This window comes from Entelurus aequoreus, linkage group LG18 (assembly GCF_033978785.1).
Source record: "Entelurus aequoreus isolate RoL-2023_Sb linkage group LG18, RoL_Eaeq_v1.1, whole genome shotgun sequence".
Classification (NCBI taxonomy): domain Eukaryota; kingdom Metazoa; phylum Chordata; class Actinopteri; order Syngnathiformes; family Syngnathidae; genus Entelurus; species Entelurus aequoreus.
Genome location: NC_084748.1, coordinates 32,388,385 through 32,412,384, shown reverse-complemented (window position 1 = coordinate 32,412,384; position 24,000 = coordinate 32,388,385). Strand labels below are relative to the sequence as shown.

The 24,000-nt window shown below is 40.0% G+C and overlaps 1 protein-coding gene across 1 annotated transcript in view; it reads left to right on the top strand.

Moving 5' to 3' along the window:
* grb2a (growth factor receptor-bound protein 2a) overlaps positions 1 to 18,618 on the top strand; it is a 109,566-nt gene extending 90,948 nt beyond the window's left edge. Inside the window, exons 3-5 of the mRNA XM_062026993.1 lie at positions 5,355 to 5,477; positions 14,009 to 14,177; positions 18,155 to 18,618. Of these exons, the coding sequence (XP_061882977.1) occupies positions 5,355 to 5,477; positions 14,009 to 14,177; positions 18,155 to 18,331 (469 nt within the window). The 3' untranslated portion in view covers positions 18,332 to 18,618. The remainder of the gene's footprint in view (positions 1 to 5,354; positions 5,478 to 14,008; positions 14,178 to 18,154) is intronic.
* The last annotated feature ends 5,382 nt before the right edge of the window (positions 18,619 to 24,000 follow it).

Genomic DNA, 24,000 nt, shown 5'->3' with positions numbered 1-24,000 from the left:
TCTGCTTTTACCACTTATCTTCACAACCAAAAAGTCGCTAAATGATGTTTTTAGTCGCTAGCCAGGTATGGCCAAAAGACGCGAAATCTAGCGGCAAAGTCGGTCAATCACACAGTGAAACAAATAATTTTAAAAAGATAGTAATCGTACAATGTCTTGTACTTTTGTCTTCTTTCTTAATATTTCTCAAAGGACACCAAAATGTCGCTATCTGCAGGCAGCTTGCTAGCTATGATGGCAGCAACAATGTACCTTAGAGTGACTGACCAACAAGAGCTCAAAGTACCTAATGGCAAAATGTGGAGAGACAGACACAATAAATTGCATTAAGATGAAGAGAACTGTTGCTATTATTAATCTTAACATCAACCAGAAAGTCGCTAAATGTCACCAGCCAGGTATGGCCAAAAGTCGCTTAATTGGCCACACACAGTAACAGAGAAACTAACAAAAAAAAGATCATAAAGATAATAGTTGTACAACTGTGTGTACTTTTGTCTTCTTTCTAAATATTTTCCCAAAGGACACCAAAATGTTGCTATCTGCAGGCGGGAGCGTGCCTATGTTCCCCGGGTCCTATGTTCCCCGGGTCCTATGTTCCCCGGTTGTTCCTGGGTCTTTGTATGCGACCGGGGAACTTAGGACCCTTTTTCTAAAAAAGGGTCCTATGTTCCCTGCATTGTATCTGGCGAAATTGCGAAATTGTGCCCTGACCAAAACCATCCCTAAACCTAACCTGTCACAGGGCGTTGTGGAGCACTTTTTTTTGGCGAAATTGTGCCCTGACCAAAACTATCCCTAAACCTAACCTGTCACAGGGCGTTGTGGAGCACTTTTTTGGCGAAATTGTGCCCTGACCAAAACCATCCCTAAACCTAACCTGTCACAGGGCGTGCGGCAGCAGATAGAGCAACTCAAACGCGAACTTCCTTCCTTCGACAACTTAAACGCGTCTCTGTCATGCGTGTCTGCGTGCGTCTTACTTAGTCGCGCATTGGAAGCAGCGGGGAACATAGAACCCTTTTCTGGAAAAAGTGTTGTACGTTCCCCGCAGCGGGGAACATAGAACCCTTTTTTTTAAAAAGGGTCCTTAGTTCCCCGGTAGAGGGGAACATAGGACCCGGGTAACATAGGGACGGGGAACATAGGGATGACCCGCTGCAGGCAGCTTGCTAGCTATGATGGCAGCAACGATGTCTGCCAGACAGGAGAGAGTGGTCAGTGACGATCGAATCGAGAAAATGACAAAATGGGTCAAAGACCAAAAAGTTATTAACTGACAGCAGTGACAAATGTCAGACTGTAAACTTTCTCGAAAGAAAAGGACAAAATGGGAAGATGCTGATAATAACAGCAAAATGGAAAATATAAGAATTTCCAAGTAATGCTCAACTCAAGTGTGTGTGTGTGTGTGTGTGCGCGCGTTAAACTTCTTGTTGAATGATTTCAAATTATCTCTGAGTCTGAACTGAGGGAAAGGAAACCAAATTTTGAGCAGTCTCTCACGAGTTCAAAATACCAAATGAGGAGATTCTAAAAGAACAGACCGGTTTATGAAAGACTTGATGGGGGAGGGGCACAGCTAAGAATACTTGAGTGAGATTCTGTGATCCAAATTCGAGATAGAGCTTTTTGATAATGATAATTTGTCAGAGTAAGGTTGTGTAATCAAAATTTGAGAATGAGCTTTGTCAATCAATCAAGAATATTTGCATTAAGTTCTGTGATCAAAATTCAGAAACAACCTTTAATAATTGATAAAGAATATGTGAGTGAGGTTGTGTGATCCATCCAATTTGAGAATTAGCTTTGATAATAATGATTGAGAGCCTCTGGCCCTCTGTGGATCATGGCCGCGGGGCCAATTTTGCCTGGCCCCTTGGGGCCTCTGTGGGTCGTGGCCGCGGGGCCAAGTTGGCCTGGCCCCTTGGGGCCTCTGACCCTCTATGGATCGGGGCCAAGTTGGCCTGACCCCTCGGGGCCTCTGGCCCTCTATGGATCATGGCCGCGGGGCCAAGTTGGCCTGACCCCTTAGGACCTCAGGCCCTCTGTGGGTCGCGGCCGCGGGGCCAAGTTGACCTGGCCCCTTGGGGCCTCTTACCCTCTATGGATCGTGGCCGCGGGGCCAAGTTGACCTGGCCCCTTGGGGCCTCTGGCCTTCTGTGGCTCGCGGCCGCGGGGCCAAGTTGGCCTGGCCCTTTGGGGCCTCTGGCCTTCTGTGGGTCGTGGCCGCGGGGCCAAGTTGGCCTGGCCCCTTGGGGCCTCTGACCGTCTATGGATCGTGGCCGCGGGGCCAAGTTGACCTGGCCCCCTGGGGCCTCTGACCCTCTATGGATCGTGGCCGCGGGGCCAAGTTGGCCTGGCCCCTTGGGGCCTCTGACCGTCTATGGATCATGGCCGCGGGGCCATGTTGGCCTGGCCCCTTGGGGCCTCTGGCCCTCTGTGGGTCGCGGCCGCGGGGCCAAGTTGACCTGGCCCCTTGGGGCCTCTTACCCTCTATGGATCATGGCCGCGGGGCCAAGTTGGCCTGGCCCCTTGGGGCTTAAGATTATTATTTTTGCAAAAGTAGTTTTGCTTGGGTCGCGGCCGCGGGGCCAAGTTGGCCTGGCCCCTTGGGGCCTCTGGCCCCCTGGGCCTGGGCCCGGTAGGCCCGGTCATTAATCCACCTATGATTCATGTCATTTCGAAACAGAAAGTGCAAGATTGTCAGAGACATTTTAAAACAAGCTATTAGTGCACTTTTGTGCATGATGTCACTAAGATGACATATCAAAACAGCACTAAATTTAAGTGCACTTTTTGTACAGAACGCCACTACAATAGTTTAAAACAAATAAAGGGCACTTTTGTGCATGATGTCACACAAGATATTTCAATAACTGTCAAATAAAAATTAGCTGCATAATAGGAAATCAAATAGTGTATGTCCTTCCCTATGTGGTGGGTTACGGCCTTGATGTGGAAATGGAAGACGCCAGGCTCAATTGGGTCAGTGCTGGTTGCTTCGGCATTTTGTTGGGTGTGGCACCAGCCGAGACGTTGACATGCGGAGTTTCAAGCACTCTTCATTCTCTAGCGGGTGACTTTTCAAATGATGCTACAAATTAGTAGTGCTGTTACTTTTTGTAGCAACGCTTTTGCCGCATACTTGACATATTACGGTTGTCTGCTCAACATCTTCCCGCTTGAAGCCAAACCACCGCCAGACGATGTTTGGCGGTGATTTTTTTTTTTCATAAAGAAATACAATCATGTGTGCTTACGGACTGTATACCTGCAGACTGTATTGATCTCAATTGACATACACATACACAATATGTATATATAGTGTTTTTATGTTGATTTAATTAAAAAAAAATAATAATAATAATAATAATTTTATTTTTTATTTTTTTTATTTTTTTTTTTTATTTCTTGCGCGGCCCGGTACCAATCGGTCCGCGGACCGGTACCGCGGCCCGGTGGTTGGGGACCACTGCATCACAGCACATCCGAAAAGGAGTAGGAAGAAGCTGAGCTCATTTAATCCAACCCCTTTTCATACCTTATCATTTTTATCCCATTTCCTTGTTCTCTGTAACAGAAGAGTGAATAAATAATCAATAAATAATATACCATAGTAAGTAAACAAATATTAAATACATAAATAATCTTTACCTCCAAAAAAAAAGTGTTCATAATTATTGTTCTGTGTACTTTGTGAACACTTGTAGTTTGAACAGTCTCTTAAACTGAATCATATTGGTGCTTTGTTTGATTTCTTTAGTTAATCCTTTCCATAATTTAATTCCACATATGGATATGCTCAAGGTTTTAAGTGTTTTACAGGCATACAGATGTTTTAAATTAGATTTTCCTCTAAGGTTATATTTCTCCTTTTTTGTTGAGAAGAAGTCTTGTACATTCTTGGGTAGCAGGTTATAGTTTGTTTTGAAAAAGTGTTACAATAATTTATACACAGAATAATACATGACCGGAATCTCTTTAATTTTAAGACGTGTTAAAGTTAAAGTACCACTGATAGTCACACACACACTAGGTGTGGTGAAATTACTCTCTGCATTCGACCCATCCCCTTGTTCCACCCCCTGGGAGGTGAGGGGAGCAGTGAGCAGCAGCGGTGGCCGCGCTTGTTAAATCCAGAATTGATTCTTTCATTGACTTGTCACCACAAGAATCTGAACCAAATTGAATCGGGAACTGTTGTAAGAGTTGCATCTGTAATAAACATCTTTTTTCAGCAGTCACTATGTTTCCATGCACTAAATTAGTCTGGTTTCTCATATATTGAAATGTTTTGTATTTTCACACCTGTATGTGAAAAGTCCAAGTGTCCATGCACACTCTCATATGCGACTATTGGTCATACTTCATGTGCCTCCCGTACACCGGGGGACGCTTATTTCATTTAAGCGCGTAGGACAGAATTAATTTTCCGGTTGACCTATGACGTCACACTAGGAATTGAGGATATTCACAATTCGTTTTAAGTGATGTCCGCTGTAATATTGGCACAGATTACAAATTTTACGTCTTAATGGCTAGGCTGATGTTAAATAGCAGACAGCATCAAGAAATGATCTTGGATTTGTGCTACGGACATGATGCCACTATCTAGAATGTATAAAGTTGGACGCAGTTTTTTCGAAGTCATTCTTGGACGAAAACCCTGGAAACAAAACTTTTGAATGTCTCGAATTTTATTCATAAGGTTATGTGGATTGATGGAAGGAAAAGACTGTCAACCCCGGGTCCCGACTTTGAACAGTTAGCGATTCATCTGTGGTCACCTAATAACTTCTCCACGCAGGAGAGGGGGGCAAAACTGAAAAAGAGACAGCAGATCAACTTGTCTAAAAGGGGGGTCTATTTAAAGGCTAGCATTACAATTGTTGCTGTTGTTATTGAATGGTATCTACTTTCGGGTTGTATCCTGCTCGTTGGTATTGGCGCATGCGCAATATGAAGGGTCCTCACTGGCGGTTGAGAGATCTGGTTTCCAATCGCATAATCCAGGTGTGTTGGTCCGACTTTTCACAAATCGAACACGATCAGATTAAGGTGTTTCCATGGGTTGTAGGAAGCTTATTTGAGAAATTGGACTAACTTATTGTATAGACATGTACTAGTGTCAATCTAATCATTGTAATCACACGCTTGTTTATCCAGCTCTTGTATTGAATTATTAGCGTGTACAGGTTTCCTTGAAAGCACTGGACCAAGTCTTCTCTATTAATTGCAAAATTGTCAATGGAAATACAGCATTATAAAGGCAATCATTTTGTCAATTGGTATCAATGCTACCGCTCTCTTAACTACAGGACATTTATTTTTCTATATTTTGTTTATTACAGATGGTTCCTTGGGAAAGTTGACGAAGCCGAAGCTGAGGAAATACTTAAGGCCATGCCACGCGATGGAAACTTCCTTGTACGAGAAGACAAGCACTCACCAGGATCCTTCAAGCTCTCTGTCAAGTCAGTGCTCCTTTCAATGACACTAAAGCCTCTAAAACCCACACAGAATATTATATAAAAATGATAAATATGAATAAGTTTCAACGACTTTCCTGTCTAAAGAAGGTATTGGATTTGGGACCAGAGTCACCATGCCTCTTTGAGTTTTGTGCAAATTTATACAGCACAGTGTACATTGCACTTTCTCTCAGGGTATTGTAAAATAATTCATTTCTTTCTTATCATTTATCCGGTTCAGGGTCAAGTGTGACCTGGAGCCTGTCCCAGCTGAGTTTGGGTGGGAGGCAAGGTACACATTGACCTTGTCCCCAGTCACTCACATGAAGCAAAAAAAAAACATTTACACATACATTCACAGCTATGGACAGTTTAGAGTTCCCAATTAACCTAATGTTTTTTGGAATTTGGGGACAAACTGGAGTAAAAAACCCAATTGCAAGCACAAGGGGAGGATGCCACAGGATTTTTTTTCTAAATACTCCAAAGTGCTTCAAATCTGATCTGCCTGCATCCATGTGTTGGCGTACCGTCGAACAGTAGGAATGGGATTCATTGAATTGAAACTTTTTATTAGTAGATTGCACAGTACAGTACATATTCCGTACAATTGACCACTAAATGGTAACACCCGAATAAGTTGTTCAACTTGTTTAAGTCGGGGTCCACGTTAATCAATTCATGGTAATTATAATAATAATTAATGATTCATATGACCCCTTTCGTCGCAATTTACCTGACACATGAAGCGTGATGAATTTGCACTATCCACTTTAGCCGCCAGACGGTAGTAGAATGTTGAATATTTTAAAATGTGTTTTGTGGCAAATTCCAACGTTGACCACAGCGTTAGTTGCTATGTAGAATGGCACTTTCCATCATTTTCAGCAGACTGCATTGCAAAGTGATTAACCCGTCACCTTCCTCTCCCATGAATTGGGCCACATGAACATACTTGCCAAACCTCCCGAATTTTCCGGGAGACTCCCGAATTTCAGTGCCTCTCCCGAAAATCTCCCGGGACAACTATTCTCCCGAAAATCTCCAGATTTCCAGCCGGACAACTATATTTGGGGGCGTTCCTTAAAGGCACTGCCTTTAGCATCCTCTCTCACCTGAAAAGGAGACTATTATATATGTCTCCGTTATCCATAGGTTTATCCATAACCCATAAAGTAGGCAGGCACGGAGCTATTGTGTTTATTCCAGCCGGCACGATAATACACTGACACACAACATCCGGATTCCCATCATGTATTGCTTCAAAACTACGGCAAGTTGTAATATCCAAAATTTCCAGCCGGACAAACAATATTGGGGGGGGCGTGCCTTTCGCGTCCTCTCACCTGAAAAGGAGACTATTATATATGTCTCCGTTATCCATAGGTTTATCTATAACCCATAACACGGTGGCCGAATGGATATAGTCACTCATGATTGGTCAGAGTAGCAACGCAGTATCATGGGCCACCTTGCAAGCAACATTCCGTTCTCATTTGCGGATGTTTTCAACAAATCCGTGAAGGATATGTTCCCGGATTCATAAATCGCTCGCCAGTACTCAAATGGCAGAACAAAAGCTACTCAAATAGTGAAAGGTAAGTGTTTTTTGTTTTTTTTTAAGTAAGCAGCAAGTACAGTTAGTAGAACAACTGTTTTTTCATTACTGTTTACTGTAGTATATATATATATATATATATATATATATATATATATATATATATATATATATATATATATATATATATATATATATATATATATATATATATAAGAAATACTTTAATTTAGTGAATTCTAGCTATAAATATACTCCTCCCCTTAACCCCGGCCCCGACCACCCCACCCCCCCCCCACCCCCCACCCCCACCCCCCCAACCCCGCCTGCCCCCACCTCCCCAATCTCCCAAATTCGGAGGTCTCAAGGTTGGCAATTATGCACATGAATCCCTTCCTCACTGTAGCACTGACTGAAGTTACTAATTAATTAATATAATATAATAATATTAATTAACTAACTAATCAATCAATCAATCAATCAATGTTTATTTATATAGCCCTAAATCACAAGTGTCTCAAAGGGCTGTACAAGCCACAACGACATCCTCGGTACAGAGCCCACATACGGGCAAGGAAAACTCACCCCAGTGGGACGTCAATGTGAATGACTACAAAAAAAAAACCTTAAAGTCGCATCTTAGGTGCACAGGAAGCCAGTGCAAGTGAGCCAGTATAGGCGTAGTATGATCAAACTTTCTTGTTTTTCTCAAAAGTCTAGCAGCCGCATTTTGTACCATCTGTAATCTTTTAATGCTAGACATTGGGAGGCCCGAAAATAAAACGTTACAGTAATCGAGACGAGATGTAACGAACGCATGGATAATGATCTCAGCATCGCTTGTGGACAAAATGGAACGAATTTTAGCGATATTACGGAGATGAAAGAAGGCCGTTTTAGTAACACTCTTAATGTGTGACTCAAACGAGAGAGTTGGGTCGAAGATAATACCTAGATTCTTTACCGAGTCGCCTTGTTTAATTGTTTGGTTGTGAAATGTTAAGGTGGTATTATTAAATAGATGTCGGTGTTGAGCAGGACCGATAATCAGCATTTCCGTTTTCTTAGCGTTGAGTTGCAAAAAGTTAGCGGACATCCATTGTTTAATTTCATTAAGACACGCCTCCAGCTGACTACAATCCGGCGTGTTGGTCAACTTTAGGGGCATGTAGAGTTGAGTGTCATCAGCATAACAGTGAAAGCTAACACCGTATTTGCGTATGATGTCACCTAGCGGCAGCATGTAAATACTAAAGAGTGCAGGGCCAAGAACCGAACCCTGGGGAACTCCGCACGTTACCTTAACATAGTCCGAGGTCACATTGTTATGGGAGACACACTGCATCCTGTCAGTAAGATAAGAGTTAAACCAAGACAAGGCTAAGTCTGACATCCCAATACGCGTTTTGATACGCTCTAATAAAATATTATGATCAACAGTATCGAAAGCGGCGCTAAGATCAAGAAGCAGCAACATAGATGACGCATCAGAATCCATCGTTAGCAATAGATCATTAGTCATTTTTGCGAGGGCTGTCTCCGTAGAGTGATTTGCCCTGAAACCGGATTGAAAAGGTTCACAGAGATTGTTAGACGCTAAGTGTTCATTTAGCTGCTGTGCGACAATTTTTTCGAGGATTTTCGAGATAAACGGAAGGTGGGACACCGACCGGTAGTTTACCTTGAGGTCAGGATCGAGGTTAGGTCTTTTGAGTAGAGGATGAATAACCGCGTTTTTGAATGCTAGGGGAACAGTGCCAGAGGAAAGTGATAAGTTTATAATATTTAACACTGATGGACCTAAAAATACAAAAAGCTCCTTGATAAGTTTCCCAGGAATTGGGTCAAGTAAACATGTTGTTTGTTTTGTCCCATTTACACATTTTAACAATTCCTCCAATGTTATTTCATCAAAGAGAGAGAAACTATTTTGGAGGGCAGTGTCCGTCGTATATACAGTCGTATCTGTGTTAATAGAACCCAGTTGTAGCTGAGATGCATTGTCTTTAATCTCTTTTCTAATGACTTCAATTTTCTTATTAAAGAAATTCATAAAGTCATCTGCTGAGTGGGTGGAGCTACTGGGAGGAGTCCCTTGTTGGGTTAGCGATGCTACTGTTCTGAACAAAAATTTAGGATCATTTTTGTTGAGGTGGATGAGATTTGAGTAATATTTAGCTTTAGATAAAGTTGTTAGTGAGGTTATCAATAGAGCCCACATAATTTGGGAATGGTGCCATTACCGAAGGCAGTAGGTCAGTAAGAGTCGTCGTTGTGGCAGCATTAATGTTGCGGCTCCTATAGTAGTTATTATTATTATTATTAGTTTGTTGACAATGAGTCAGAACTTCGAATTTTATAAGGTAATGATCGGACATTACTTTAGTGTACGGGAGTATTGTAACTTTAGAGGTGGTGACACCCCTGACAAGCACTAGATCTATCGTATTACCGTTGCGATGCGTGGGTTCATTTATTATTTGTGTAAGACCACAGCTATCAATTATAGTCTGGAGCGCCACGCATGGAGGGTCCGATGCGGTATTCATATGGATGTTAAAGTCTCCCATTATGATTATATTGTCGGCGTGCGTCACTAGATCAGCAACGAACTCTGAAAATGCATTGATAAAGTCAGAATAGGGCCCTGGGGGGGCGGTAGATGACAGCCAGGTGCAGAGGCAGCGGTGTGACAAACCTCACAGTAAGCACCTCAAACGAGTTATATTTATTATTTAGGTCCGAGGTAAGGCTAAAGTTTTTGTTGTATAATAGTGCAACACCCCCACCCCTTTTAATGGGACGGGCAATATGCGTTCCCGTATAGCCAGGAGGAGACGCCTCACCCAGCGCAAAAAATTCGTCTGGTTTGAGCCAGGTCTCGGCTAGACCAACGACATCAAGATTATTGTCTCTAATGACTTCATTAACTAATAACGTTTTGGAAGACAATGACCTTATGTTTAAAAAGCCCATATTATAGGTAGTGGGCTGTTTTGAGGAGTTTTTGTTGAAAGTATCCGTAGTAGCAATATTAATAATGTTACGTTTATTATGCGTAGTGCACTTTAAATAATTTCGACCATATCTAGGAATTGATATGACAGGAATTTTTAGATTGTTTGCCACCTCAGTAAAATGCATGTCCACCTCTGACGCAGAAAAACATTATGTGAGTTGTATATTATTCTAAGAGAATTGCTATGTGTGCAGGGATTATCCAGCCTGGCGCTGGCTAGTTCTAGCTTAACAGACTCCTTATTAGCGCTTCTTTGTGGATTAGCATTTAGCTTTTTCGTTAGCCCCGCTAACAACAACGCATTTAGCTTTGTTGTTAGCCCCGCCCGACACCCCCGCTTCTGCTTCCGAACGCATCGCTTACGTCTCTTTCGTTGACGGTCTCCGCTGGTAGTCGACGCCGCTGCTTCAAAGGCCACTGCTGGATGTAGCTCGCGAAGAATTCCCAAGCTAGCGAGTAGGTCCACCGTACACGCATCTTTCAGCCCAAAATGGCCCGATCTCTCCACATCCAGAATCGTAAGTCGGTCGTAAGTGATCACGGAGTGAACACGCTGTGAGCCAGCCATGAAATTGACTGAATTGACGGGTGTTTTTGCCAAATCGGTCTACACTTCCAGGAGCGCTCGCAAGAAGCTGCTGCCTTGAAGCGCCGCCATCTTGTCTCCCACTAACTAATAACCACAAGGCCTGCCTTCTGTTTAGAGTGTCCGCCGTGAGATTGGTAGGTCATGAGTTCAAACCCCGGCCGAGTCATACCAAAGACTATAAAAATGGGACCCATTACCTCCCTGCTTGACACTCAGCATCAAGGGTTGGAATTGGGGTTTATATCACCAAAATGATCCCCGAGCACGGCCACCGCTGCTGCTCACTGCTCACATCCCCTTGTTCCACAGGGGGTGGAACAAGGGGATGAGTCAAATGCAGAGGGCAACTTCACCACACCTAGTGTGTGTGACTATCAGTGGTACCTTCACTTTAATTGACTCACTAATTAACAGACAGGCCACAAAAACACACCACCTCCTGGCAGTAGTGAAAATGACATTTTAAAAAAGTAAGTCAGGGTTTACCAGTATGATGCATACCGTTTCATTCCTGCGCATGACAGTGGTTAGAGGTTGAAACTAAATAATGGTTGACATTCCACTGCATTTTTAAAGGCTCGCTGCGCAAGTTTGCCAATGGGTTGAAGGGATTGAAATAATAAACTCCAGGAGGTTGTGTTTTATCTGTTGGAATTATAACTTCATATTTCCCCTCTTCCCCTTTTCCACAAACCGAGGCACATAACACACACACACAAACATCCTTGGAATGAAACCCAATTCTGTGCAGGGAACCTTGAATACTCTACTCACCCACGCAGTAATCATTGTTGAAGAAAGGTTCGACTTGCGTGAGGTTGCGTCACATCAGGTCTCCATTTAACTAGGTGAAAAAGTCTGATTCAGAGTACACTTCAAGGTCCTACATCCATTTTTATCACTTTTTTTTTGGTAGACCTGAATATGGCCCCGTTATCGTTGCAATTTTTTTTTTAAATACTGCCATTTGTTTGTGCTGTAAACATTTTTTGTTCGTGCCATTATGGTTTTAAGTTATTCTAAAATACATTTTCTGACTAGTGATGTCATACAACCCGCTACCTTGTCAAAATCTCCCCAAACTTGTCCCATTTGCTTGTGCTACATTTGTGCTGGTTCGTGCAGCACAAATTGTCTAACTAATGGCTCGCCAACCCGTCGATCGTGATTGACCAGTCGATCTTTGGAACCCTACCGGTCGATCACTGAAAAAATATATTAGTATGATTATTAATATGACCAACAGACCCGCCAACAGGCACACATTTTTACCTCTGAACACACCCACATGCTATGCCTCTCTCTGTTAAGCCTCACTTCCCACCACTCCTGACACCACGGCCGCACCCTCCGAGCACACGACACCCACTCGTCTCGCTTGACGCATGAAGTGCACAAGAATCATCGAGCTGCAACAAAGCATCGGACATTTTTCAGCATCCAACATCAAACTCATCTCTCAACCACGACCATCATTGCTCGCCAGCGTCGGGAAGCTGACAAGCCAATAGAGTCCGTGAACATTGCTCCAAAGTACGGATTTTGTCTTGATTTATATATAAAGGTAAACATTGACATGTGCAAAGGCAGTAATATATGATAAAACAAGGCGGCAGCTGAAGAAGGGCTACCCCGTTTTTTGGTGAACAGCCGATTTTACTATTCCGGCACGGACCTAAGAATACCATGTGACTTGAGTCCCATATGGAACAAACAAAAAAAAAACACCAGCACAATTTGAGAAAACAGCAAGAAGCACAATGACAAAAAAACTAAACATATACCTCAGCCAATAATAACAAGACAAAGCTTTGTTTGAAGACGAGATAAAGATTATTTATGTAATTAATATTGTGTACTTACTTATGGTAAATGTATATATTTATTATTTATTTATTTATTCACTGTTCTGTTACAAACACAGGACAATAAAATGGAATAAAACTGTTATGATATGAAGAGACGTATGATTAAATAAGCTCTGCTTCTTCCTACTCCTTTTCGGACGTGCTATAATGAAGCAACTGGAAATATGTGTGCATTACATTGTAATTGTATTTTATGCATGTTTGAAATGAACTGAAACTGAACTGAACTGTCTTTAAATATACATAAATATATATATACAATATATATATATATATATATATATATATATATATATATATATATATATATATATATATCTTCTCTCTCTCTCTCTCTCTCTCTCTCTCTCTCTATGTCCACTACTTGATGTCCATATCCTACCCCCCCCCCCCCCCTCCACACCCCTGATTGTAAATAATGTAAATAATTCAATGTGATTATCTTGTGTGATGACTATATTATGATGATAGTATATATGATAGTATATATCTGTATCATGAATCAATTTAAGTGGACCCCGACTTAAACAAGTTGAAAAACTTATTCGGGTGTTACCATTTAGTGGTCAATTGTACGGAATATGTACTTCACTGTGCAACCTACTAATAAAAGTCTCAATCAATCAATCAATACATATATTTATATATTATAGTTGGCGCATGGGTAGATCTTGCTTTGGTTTTTGACTGAGACCAGGGATCTTGGGCTCGAAAAGGTTGGTGACCACTGGTCTAACTTATAGATTTTATGTTATCCATCCATCCATTTTCTACCGCTTGTACATACACTACCGTTCAAAAGTTTGGGGTCACATTGAAATGTCCTTATTTTTGAAGGAAAAGCACTGTACTTTTCAATGAAGATAACTATAAACTAGTCTTAACTTTAAAGAAATACACTCTATACATTGCTAATGTGGTAAATGACTATTCTAGCTGCAAATGTCTGGTTTTTGGTGCAATATCTACATAGGTGTATAGAGGCCCATTTCCAGCAACTATCACTCCAGTGTTCTAATGGTACAATGTGTTTGCTCATTGGCTCAGAAGGCTAATTGATGATTAGAAAACCCTTGTGCAATCATGTTCACACATCTGAAAACAGTTTAGCTTGTTACAGAAGCTACAAAACTGACCTTCCTTTGAGCAGATTGAGTTTCTGGAGCATCACATTTGTGGGGTCAATTAAACGCTCAAAATGGCCAGAAAAAGAGAACTTTCATCTGAAACTCGACAGTCTATTCTTGTTCTTAGAAATGAAGGCTATTCCACAAAATTGTTTGGGTGACCCCAAACTTTTGAACGGTAGTGTATATACCAAGTAATATATTACCAGAATCGTGTTGAATCGAGAATCGATTGTGAATCGAATCATCACCCCAAATGTTGGAATCAAATCGTGAGATGCCCCCAGATTTCCTTCTGTATTGTCTTGCCTAACACATGTCAGAAACTATGCTGTCTTTAATGTTTATGTCTTTTTTCCTTGTTTGTTTTAAGGAGTGGAAATGGCGTGGAGCATTTCAATATACTTCGTGATGTTTCCGGAAAATATTTCATTTGGGTGGTGAAGTTCAACTCCATAAATCTCCTGGTGTCATACTTCCACATGTCTTCAGTCTCTCAACATCATAGTCTGATACTCAAGACAGATGAGCTTCAGCCCGAGGTAACACACATGTAATTTACATGCATGTACAGCAAATGAATCACATCAAGAGGTTTTGAGACACTGAACAAACAAGTTACTGTCAGTTGAAAACTGCACAGCATCTTAGATCTTTCCTTTTCCCACTTGTCTGTTTGTATCCTTGGCAAGACAACACTGTTCGAACATCTCCATGGTTTGTCTTTTGGTGGAGAAAAACATTGTCTAGAATCAATGCCAAATTGGGCCGGCCGGCTCTGTTCAATTCCGCTTTGTTTTTCCGACTTCTCTGAGAGAAATTAGAAGATCGATTGTCAGCGTCAGACAGAAACTCATTCTTAGTAGACACGTTATGCCATTTTTTAAATTAAATGTCTCAGACATGCTTTGGTCAAAGTACCCAAAGTATCAATAATTCCACATAGCACACCATTTATAAACAACTGTTCATAGTTATCGTTTTAATTTTGAAATACTAACTGTCCCCTCATCGGTAGCTTTGCCTCAAACGGTTTTGTTATTGATCCATATTTGACAATAATAGTCATTTTGCTATATATTGACGCAGTTAGTCGTGAAGTGGTTTGCACAGACAACAATACTTCTGCAGACAAACTGGGTCATTTCCATTTAAAAAAAAAAAAAAAGTATCTAAGTTGTTCTAATGTGTGCGGGTGGAAGGTGAAATACAGTAATTATCAATAATGACCTGGACATCCAACAACACTGCAACTCTGCTAACCGTTTGGCTTTGTCACTATAGTGCAGAGGTCGGGAACCTTTAGGCTAAGAGAGCCATGTAAGCCAAATATTTTAAAATTTCCGTGAGAGTCATAAAATATTTTTTAACACTGAATACAACTAAATGTGTTTATTTTTAGTAAGACCAACATTTTTGTAGTATAATAAGTCTCTTATTCTTTTTAATAACATTGTTATTCTGAAGCTAACCAATAATAAATAAAATACTTCTTACCATTAATGCGACTTCTTGAACAGGTGCGGTAGAAAACGGATGGAAGGATTAAAATGCATGAGAATATTTTATATTTTGAACGTTATTTTTAACACTGTGATTACCAGCAAAATTATTCATTACTTATTGTGTTAAGCAATGTCAGCCAAGATTTATATGAGAGCCAGATGTAGTCCTCAAAAGAGCCACATTTGGCTATAGAGCCATAGGTTCCCAACCCCTGCTATAGTGGTTCATTGTTGTCCGGCTGTCAATCAGAAATCAGAATCAGAAATACTGTATTAATCCCGAGGGGAAATTAAGATTTTCAGATTTTCAGCAAAATCCCATTCAAGAGCAGACAAACATTACAGGGAGACAGAACAGAATTGCTGACGGGTCTGCCAACTTCCGGTGCCCCTTACAAAAAAGGTGAAAAACAGGTAAAAGCTGGGGGGGGGTGAGGAAGAAAAAAAATTCAGTCAAAGCCTGGGACACTGGAGAGGGGGTCCAGACTGAGGCCAAGGGGGGGGGGGGGGGGGAACTAATAGCCATAGCACATGTGTGTAAGAGGGAAATATCAAAGAACACAAAAAGCATTAAAAGAACAGAGCTGATGCAACCAGTTGCCACTCCAGCAGTGCCACTTCCACACACAGCCACAAAAGTAAAACAAGAAAAACTAAGAATAATCAACCAATAATATACATTGCGCAAACAAACAAGCAACCAAACAAAAAAATCATTTCAACACCCACACACACCTTGGTGGCCTCTGCGGTGTTCCACGCCATCGTCTGCTGGGGTGGGGGAGCATGGCCGGAGACAGGAGCAGACCCAACAAAGCAACCAAGAGAGCCGACTCCACCCTCAGCCCCCCACCAACTCCCAGCGAGTGTGCAGTCAGCATGGATGAGCGAGGATGCGTCCAAGGAGACCGAGGCGTCCGATACACGCTCATTCAGCCAAGACACCATGAAGCCCATCCGTCCCGGCGCCCAGCGCCAGCTCTGTAGCCCTGTCTCTTCATCTGCATCTCCTCCAGTCTCTCCAAACAGACTCCGGTGTGGCAGACACCCAGTAGTTGGTCCCCACGGCCAAAAGGCTCCCGGGGGGCAGATCCAGAAGCCCACAAAAAAGCACCGCAGAAGTCACGAAAGTGCCACCCCTTGTCGCACATCCCCGAAGGGTCCCAAACCAAAAGGCAAAAAAATAAAATAAAATACATGAAAACAAGAGGGAAACACCAGGAACACAAAAAGATGACACAAGAGCACAGAGCTCCTGCCACCAGCAGCCACTACTGCGGCGCCATCTTGGAAAAAAAATAAGGAAAATGGCAGATTTATCTGCCAAGTGACGGGTTGACAAAGTCATTGTGGGAGTGGTATTATTTTAGATAGCTTCACCGTTACGTTACAATAGAGCCAAAATCTAAACGGTTTGGTTAAAGACACATTTTCTCTGTGTGTATTAGGGATGTAACAATTAACGGTGTTAATGATAAACCACGGTAAAAACTCCTCACGGTTAGTATTACCCGTTCAAATTAAAATGATCGTAAAAACCGCTATTGACCGCCACCATTCGTTAACTCACAAACTGGTGATACTGCTTATTTCCTGGAAAAGAAAGCTAGCGCACCGATCGTTGCTAATCGCGGTGGAGTGGCAGAGCATCCGTCCAGAAACTTAAGGGTTCCTAGTTTGATTCCAGCATCTGCCATCCTATTCGCTGCTGTTGTGTCCTTGTGCAAGACACTTTTTCCACATTCCACCCAAAAAAAAAAAAAAGGCATATTTTAAAATATGTGTAAGAAAAAAAGTAATGGCTTATAGTCCAGAATTTATGGTAATTTGATTTTAAAATTACCATAAATGGTTGTATGTATGTATAAGTATAGACATATATATGTATAAGTATATGTAGCTTACCACCACCAAGCTCGGCCTAGTGGTTAGAGTGTCCGCCCTGAGATTGGTAGGTTGTGAGTTCAAACCCCGGCCGAGTCATACCAAAGACTATAAAAATGGGACCCATTACCTCCCTGCTTGGCACTCAGCATCAAGGGTTGGAATTGGGGGTTAAATCACCAAGAATGATTCCCGAGTGCGGCCTCCGCTGCTGCTCACTGCTCCCCTCACCTCCCAGGGGGTGATCAAGGGTGATGGGTCTAATGCAGGGAATAATTTCGCCACACCTAACTTTAACTTTAACTAACATATGGGTTTCTCAAAGTAAAGCATTCTGAGACAATTGTGAAAAAGCTCTATATACATTTTATATAATCACCGAATGCAGCTGAGATTCAAGACAAAGTTATATCTTTTTGGTAACACTTTAGTATGGGGAACATATTCTAAGTAACACAGACTTAATTTAGAGTTATTGGGTTAGGGCCAGGGTTAGAGAGTTAGGGTTATAATAAGGCCATGCCGAATAAGGCATTAATAAGTACTTAATAATGAATAGTTAAGAGCCAATATGTTGCTAATTTGCATGTTAATAAGCAATTAATTAATGGTGAATATGTTCCACATACTAAAGTGTTACCATGTTTTTTTTACTGGAGCACAAAATGAACCGTGCATGAACATCACCTTGTTCAAACAACAAAACCAACACAGTGCATAAACTCACAACAAATTACACATCTGCAAATCAGTCTGACTTCTGCTGTTGCCGTATCCGTAATACGCCGATAGGTAGAAGTTTTTATTTACACGATGAGTCGGGTGTGTTTTGTCCTCCGCCGAACCCCTGAGCCCGACTCACCGAACCCCTAGGGTTCGATCGAACCCAGGTTAAGAACCACTGCTTTAGAGGCTAATATATACATATATACAGATATAAATGATTTACTGCATATGATAAGGCAGTTTAACAATTATGTACAATGGTATGAAAATAAACACTGTATACATTGAGGCAACTACTTGTATCAAGCAACATGACTGTACAAAAATCACTCTATTTACCTGTTACGTGCAACTGATATCCAATGTACTGTGAAAGCAACAAAAAACATTTTTTCTCAATCTAGAAACAACGTTTTGTGGCAATCTACGACTTTAAGCCCCAGGAGAAGGGTGAACTGGCCCTCAAGAAAGGGGACGTCATTAAGCTGTATGATGACTCGAATGGCCAATGGTGGAAAGGCGAGTGCAACGGAAAGATGGGCATGTTCCCGTGCACGTATGTGACTCCACTGGAAAAATAGACGCAGCGACTCGGCGGACGGGAACATGAAATGCGTGTGGTTTCATTATGATGATTGCTGTAGGTTGTGGCTAGGACAACACTTTGTCTATTCACTTTATTTGTATCGCCTTGGGAAACTAACAAGATTTCTTACAAATTACTTCTTTTGAAATGCTGGGTGTTATATTTGTATTACTTTTATGTGACTAATGTGTCGGACTATCACTTTGTCTCATATGAACTTGTTGATTGTTGTGAGGGAAGATAATTGCTCTGATGTGATGGGTCGGACTGTGCGTAGGTTTGTGTGGGTGTGTTTACTATTTTGTCCTTGTTTACATGAATCAATATTGCCTGTAAAGACTTTTTCCAAATAATACTTGTTGGCAAAGCTCTTGATGATTTCTGCCATGTGACAGAGAATGCACCCGTGCATCACATTAGATTTGGCTGAAAAACTGTGGGCTACAGTAGCAATGTCACAAAAATTCATAGGATGTCACATTGTGTCACAGCACAGTGCCACCTCCAAAGGTAAACACCTCGACATGGTTTGAATTTGGAGTTTAACCCATACTTGCCAACCCTCCCGTTTTTAGCGGGAGAATCCCGGTATTCAGCGCCTCTCCCGGCAGAGATTTTCTCCCGACAAACTCCCGGTATTCAGCCGGAGCTGGAGGCCACGCCCCCTCCAGCTCAATGCGGACCTGAGTGGGGACAGCCTGTTCTCACGTCCGCTTTCCCACAATATAAACAGCTTGCCTGCCCAATGACGTCATAACATCTAGGGCTTTTAGAGAGTAGAGTGCACAACTGCGCACACAACGTGGAGACGAAGCAGAAAAACGAGGAAATTACAGACATGGCGACGCCGTCGACGAGCAAGATGAAGAAATACGCTTGCAAGTTCCAAAACGAATGGAAACAAGAATTTCAGTTCATCCAGGACAGTTCGAAGGGGAAGGGGTATGTTGCCTGTAAATTTTGTAGAACAGACTTCTCCATTGAACACGGTGGCCGAAATGATATAATCATCATGAACGGAGAAGTTAAACAGGACAATACTGCCATCTAATGGATAGCCACCGGAACACTGAAATTCAAGTATTTATTTTATTTATATGTAAATAAAATAAATATATATATATATATACATATATATATATATATAGCTAGAATTCACTGAAAGTCAAGTATTTCATACATATATATATATATACAATATATATATATATATATATATATATATATATATATATATATATATATATATGTATATATATGTATATATATATATATATATATATATATATATATATATATAATATATATATATATATATATATATATATATATATATATATATATATATATATATATATATATATATATGAAATATATATGAAATACTCGAGTTGGTGAATTCTAGCTGTAAATAACCACGCCCCCCGCCCCCAACCACCCCGACCCCCCACCCCACCCCCGATCAAGCCCCACCGATATTTGAGGTCTCAAGGTTGGCAAGTATGGTTTAACCAAATGTTGCTCTTCTGTTTGCATTAAAGCAGGGGTGTCAAACGTACGGCGAACAGGTTTTATTTGGCCCGCGGGATGAGTTTGCGAAGTATAAAAATGAGCCGAAATATTTTAATGAAAGAAACTGCTGTTCTAAATGTGTCCACTAGATGTCGCAATAGCAATTATTTGTAGATTATGCTACATATGTAAAAATAAATTAAATAAACCACATGATGTTAGTGCACAAGTCAAGGAAAATGAGCAAACTACATAAATAACATCCAGTAAACAAAAATGTAGCTGTTTGGCCACAATACCCAGCAATATGTTTGGAGGAGAAAGGGCGAGGCCTTTAATCCCAGGAACACCATCCCTACCATCAAGCATGGTGGTGGTAGTATTATGCTCTGGGCTCGTTTTGCTGCCAATGGAACTGGTGCTTTACAGAGAGTAAATGGGACAATGAAAAAGGAGGATTACCTCCAAATTCTTCAGGACAACCTAAAATCATCAGCCCGGAGGTTGATGATTTTACAACTGTAGCTCCGCCCCCTCTAAAGTCAAGCACACTATCCTGGCAGAGGATACAAAGAATGTCTATTGCGACATCCAGTGGACACATTAAGAACAGCGGTTTCTTTCATTCAAAAAAGTCGGGATAAAACCTATTCCCGCGTGCCATACATTTAACACCCCTGCTCCAAAAGGAGGTGAAATCAAATTTTCTCGAAAAGCAACTTATCTTAAGCATTTCACTGCTGTATTTGAGACGCAAACAGACGAATCCATCTGGATCAATCGGGGCATCGAAATTTGATGACATCATCCACAATCTGCGCTCATGTTCGCTCGCTTTGTGTCTGTTGTGCGGTGATTGTAACTAAATTTAAGCATCAATAATGAGTAACTTTGATTAAATAAGTGAGTATTTGGTCTGGTTTCCATGGCCATGCAGGATTAGTCTGTTTATTTGCAAAGAAACATTGTTTGGGTCTGTTTTTGCTTTAAAATTTGTACGAAATTATCAAAACTAAGTGTTTGGGATAAGCGTGCATTTTTCAAATTGACACCATCATTTTGGTCGTTGTAAACGAATCAATTGCAACCCACATCAGCAGGATGTCTTAAGAAAAGCTCTGCAAAAACATTGGTTCACTCTAAACAAGGAGAATGGAGATATCTGTTGTTGCATATGAACTCTTCAAATGGACTTGCTCGATGTGCAAAATAAATTTAAAAAAACAGTCAAAGCAAAACTTTGTTTGGCTTATTTGGGCGTTTGAGCCCCTGCTGTATAGTTGAGGTTTATGCAGATTGCAAACAGTAGGGCTGTGACTCTATGGGCTACACAGGATTTGATTCGATTTGATTCTTGGGGGCAACGATTCAAAATCAATACTTTTTTAATAACATTAAGTGCCAGTTCTATGAATAACTACATTCCTCAATAAACCACATAAACAAATGAATATACCGGTGTCAAAGTCAAGGCCGGGGGCCAGATCTGGCTTGCGACATAATTGTATCTGGCCCCCAAACACTTGGAAATGATGTGTCATTAAAGCACTTAATATTTTTTCACTAAATGTAATGGATTTTTTTCATTTTGACAGAAAAAATATATGTACTGCTTGAAATTGCATACCTTTTAAACTTCAATAGTATCCATTATTGCAACAAATATTACAGTATATTATCATACTTTCCACACGTTTTTGTCGAAAATAAATGCAAATAATTAACTTTACAGCAAACTACCCATTAAATTAACAAAAATTACAATACATTTTACATTGTTCTTTACAGCGTATTACTGTAAATTGAAAAAAACTACTAATGCTGTTTGCGTTAAAATTCTGTTGACTGAGCTGCCAGTTTTTGACTGTAAAATCTACGGTTGTTGTTTTTAACGGTGAATTACTGTAAAGGGAAAGACGGTACGGTAGAAAAACTGGCAGCTAAGTTGCCAGAATAAAAAAAGAATTTGTACTGTTTTTCCATTAACAATATAATGTTGTAAAAACCTAAATTTAACCCAAAAATTGTGGCAACTAAGCTGCCAGCTTTTTCCTTAAAACTTCCCCCCCAAAAAACAGTGGTACTGTTTTTCCATTTACCGTAAAATGTTGTAAAAAAATATTTTAAAACACTATATTTTACAGTAAAATTTTGTAAATGTAAAGTTTTTACTGTAAAATCGACAGTCTACTTAAAACAATGTATATGATTAATAATGAAATCCAAAGGCAAATTTCAAACATCCATGAATTAATACATTTATATTACAAGAAAAGTGGTAGTGTTTGCTAAAATTATATCCAAACATTTACTAAAGTGGCTGGACAGGACAGATTTGGGGGGGGGAAAACAACCATTTAAAAAAAAAAAAAATTTAATCGATTAAGAATCGTTACACATAAGAATTACGATTAATCCAAAAATTTAAATAAATTTTACACCCCTAGCAGACAATATACTGCTGTAGCTGTGGACGCAGGGGAAGTATTTGCTTGAAACTTATGCACCCGAGACATCATGTAACTAGAGTTGCGGAGCGTTCCTACTAAAACTAGACGTACGTCCAATTCCAGAAAACTAGGTACGCTTGTAAAAAATCAGATAAATTAAATTGTTTGCACGCTCCAAGCCAAGCACATTTCTTTTTAACATCGCAATCGACTTGAAATTGGTCCCAGGTGTGGTGTTGCTTGGCACGCCCAGACCACGCCCAGGCCGCACCCGCTATATAATACGTAAATCATATTGAAAGTGCTTAAGCTCTGCACAGTCTGACCAATCGCAAGTCAGTAGGTGTTCGCTTGAACCGCAGAGCCAAAATTACGGATGTTAATTTCTGTCTTCATTACGAAAGCTTTGTTTTACTCTGAATTTATGTGACTGAACTATTTGCCTTTGAATTTTGCACAATTATTTTTTTTTTTTACATCAAATTATGTTGATAATTTCATCTAAAAAATGTGTTTGCATAAAAATGTTGTGTTTAAAAATTCAGTGTTTTAAAATTCAGCGTTTTTTAATTTAGAGATAAAAAATTCAGTGTTTAAAAATTCAGTGTATAAAAATCCAGTGTTAAAAACATTCAGTGTTTTAAAATTCAGTGTATAAAAATTCTGTGTTTTAAAATGTAGTATATAAAAATTCAGTTTAAAAAAATTCAGTGTTTAAAAACTTGGTGTTTTCAAATTCAGTGTATAAAAATTCAGCGTTTTAAAATTTAGTGTTAAAAATTTAGTGTTTAACAATTCTGTGTATAAAAATTCAGTGTTAAAAACATTCAGTGTTTAAAAATTCAGTGTATAAAAATTCTGTGTTTTAAAATGTAGTATATAAAAATTCAGTTTAAAAAAATTCAGTGTTTAAAAATTTGGTGTTTTAAAATTCAGTGTATAAAAATTCAGTGTTTTAAAATTTAGTGTTAAAAAATTCAGTGTTTAAAAATTCTGTGTTTTAAAATTTAGTGTATACAAATTCAGTGTTAAAAACATTCAGTGTTTTAAAATTCAGTGTATAGAAATTCAGTGTTTTAAAATTTAGTATATAAAAATTAGTTTTTTGTCCAGGGTGTACCCTGCCTTCTGCAGCTGAAATAGGCTCCCGCGACCCTGAAAGGGACAAGCGGTAGAAAATGGATGGATGGATGGATTTTTTTTTAATTCAGTGTTTTAAAATTCAGTGTATAAAAATTCAGCGTTTTTAAATTTAGAGTTGAAAAATTCAGTGTTTAAAAATTAAGTGTAAAAAAATCAGTGTATAAAAATTCATTGTAAACATTTTTTTTTAGACTGGATTCTTATACACTGAATTTTTAAACACACACATTTTGCCAACATTTGTTTTTAATGAAATAGTCAGCATAATTTGATGTAAAAAAAAAAAAATTAATTTCACAAACTGAAACACAAAAAATTCAGTTCAATAAATTCAGTGTCTAGTCTCAATTTTGCCGTGAAAGAGGGCGTACGCCAAGTTGTTGTGCATACGTAAGTAAGCTTGTTACATGAGGGCCCTAGGTATGGTCAAATAGCAATCATTTTTTAGTAAATAGAAAAAAGCTATCACGGCGCATGCGCAATCCCTCATAATAATAATAATAATAATGGATTAGATTTTATATCGCGCTTTTCTATTATTAGATACTCAAAGCGCTCA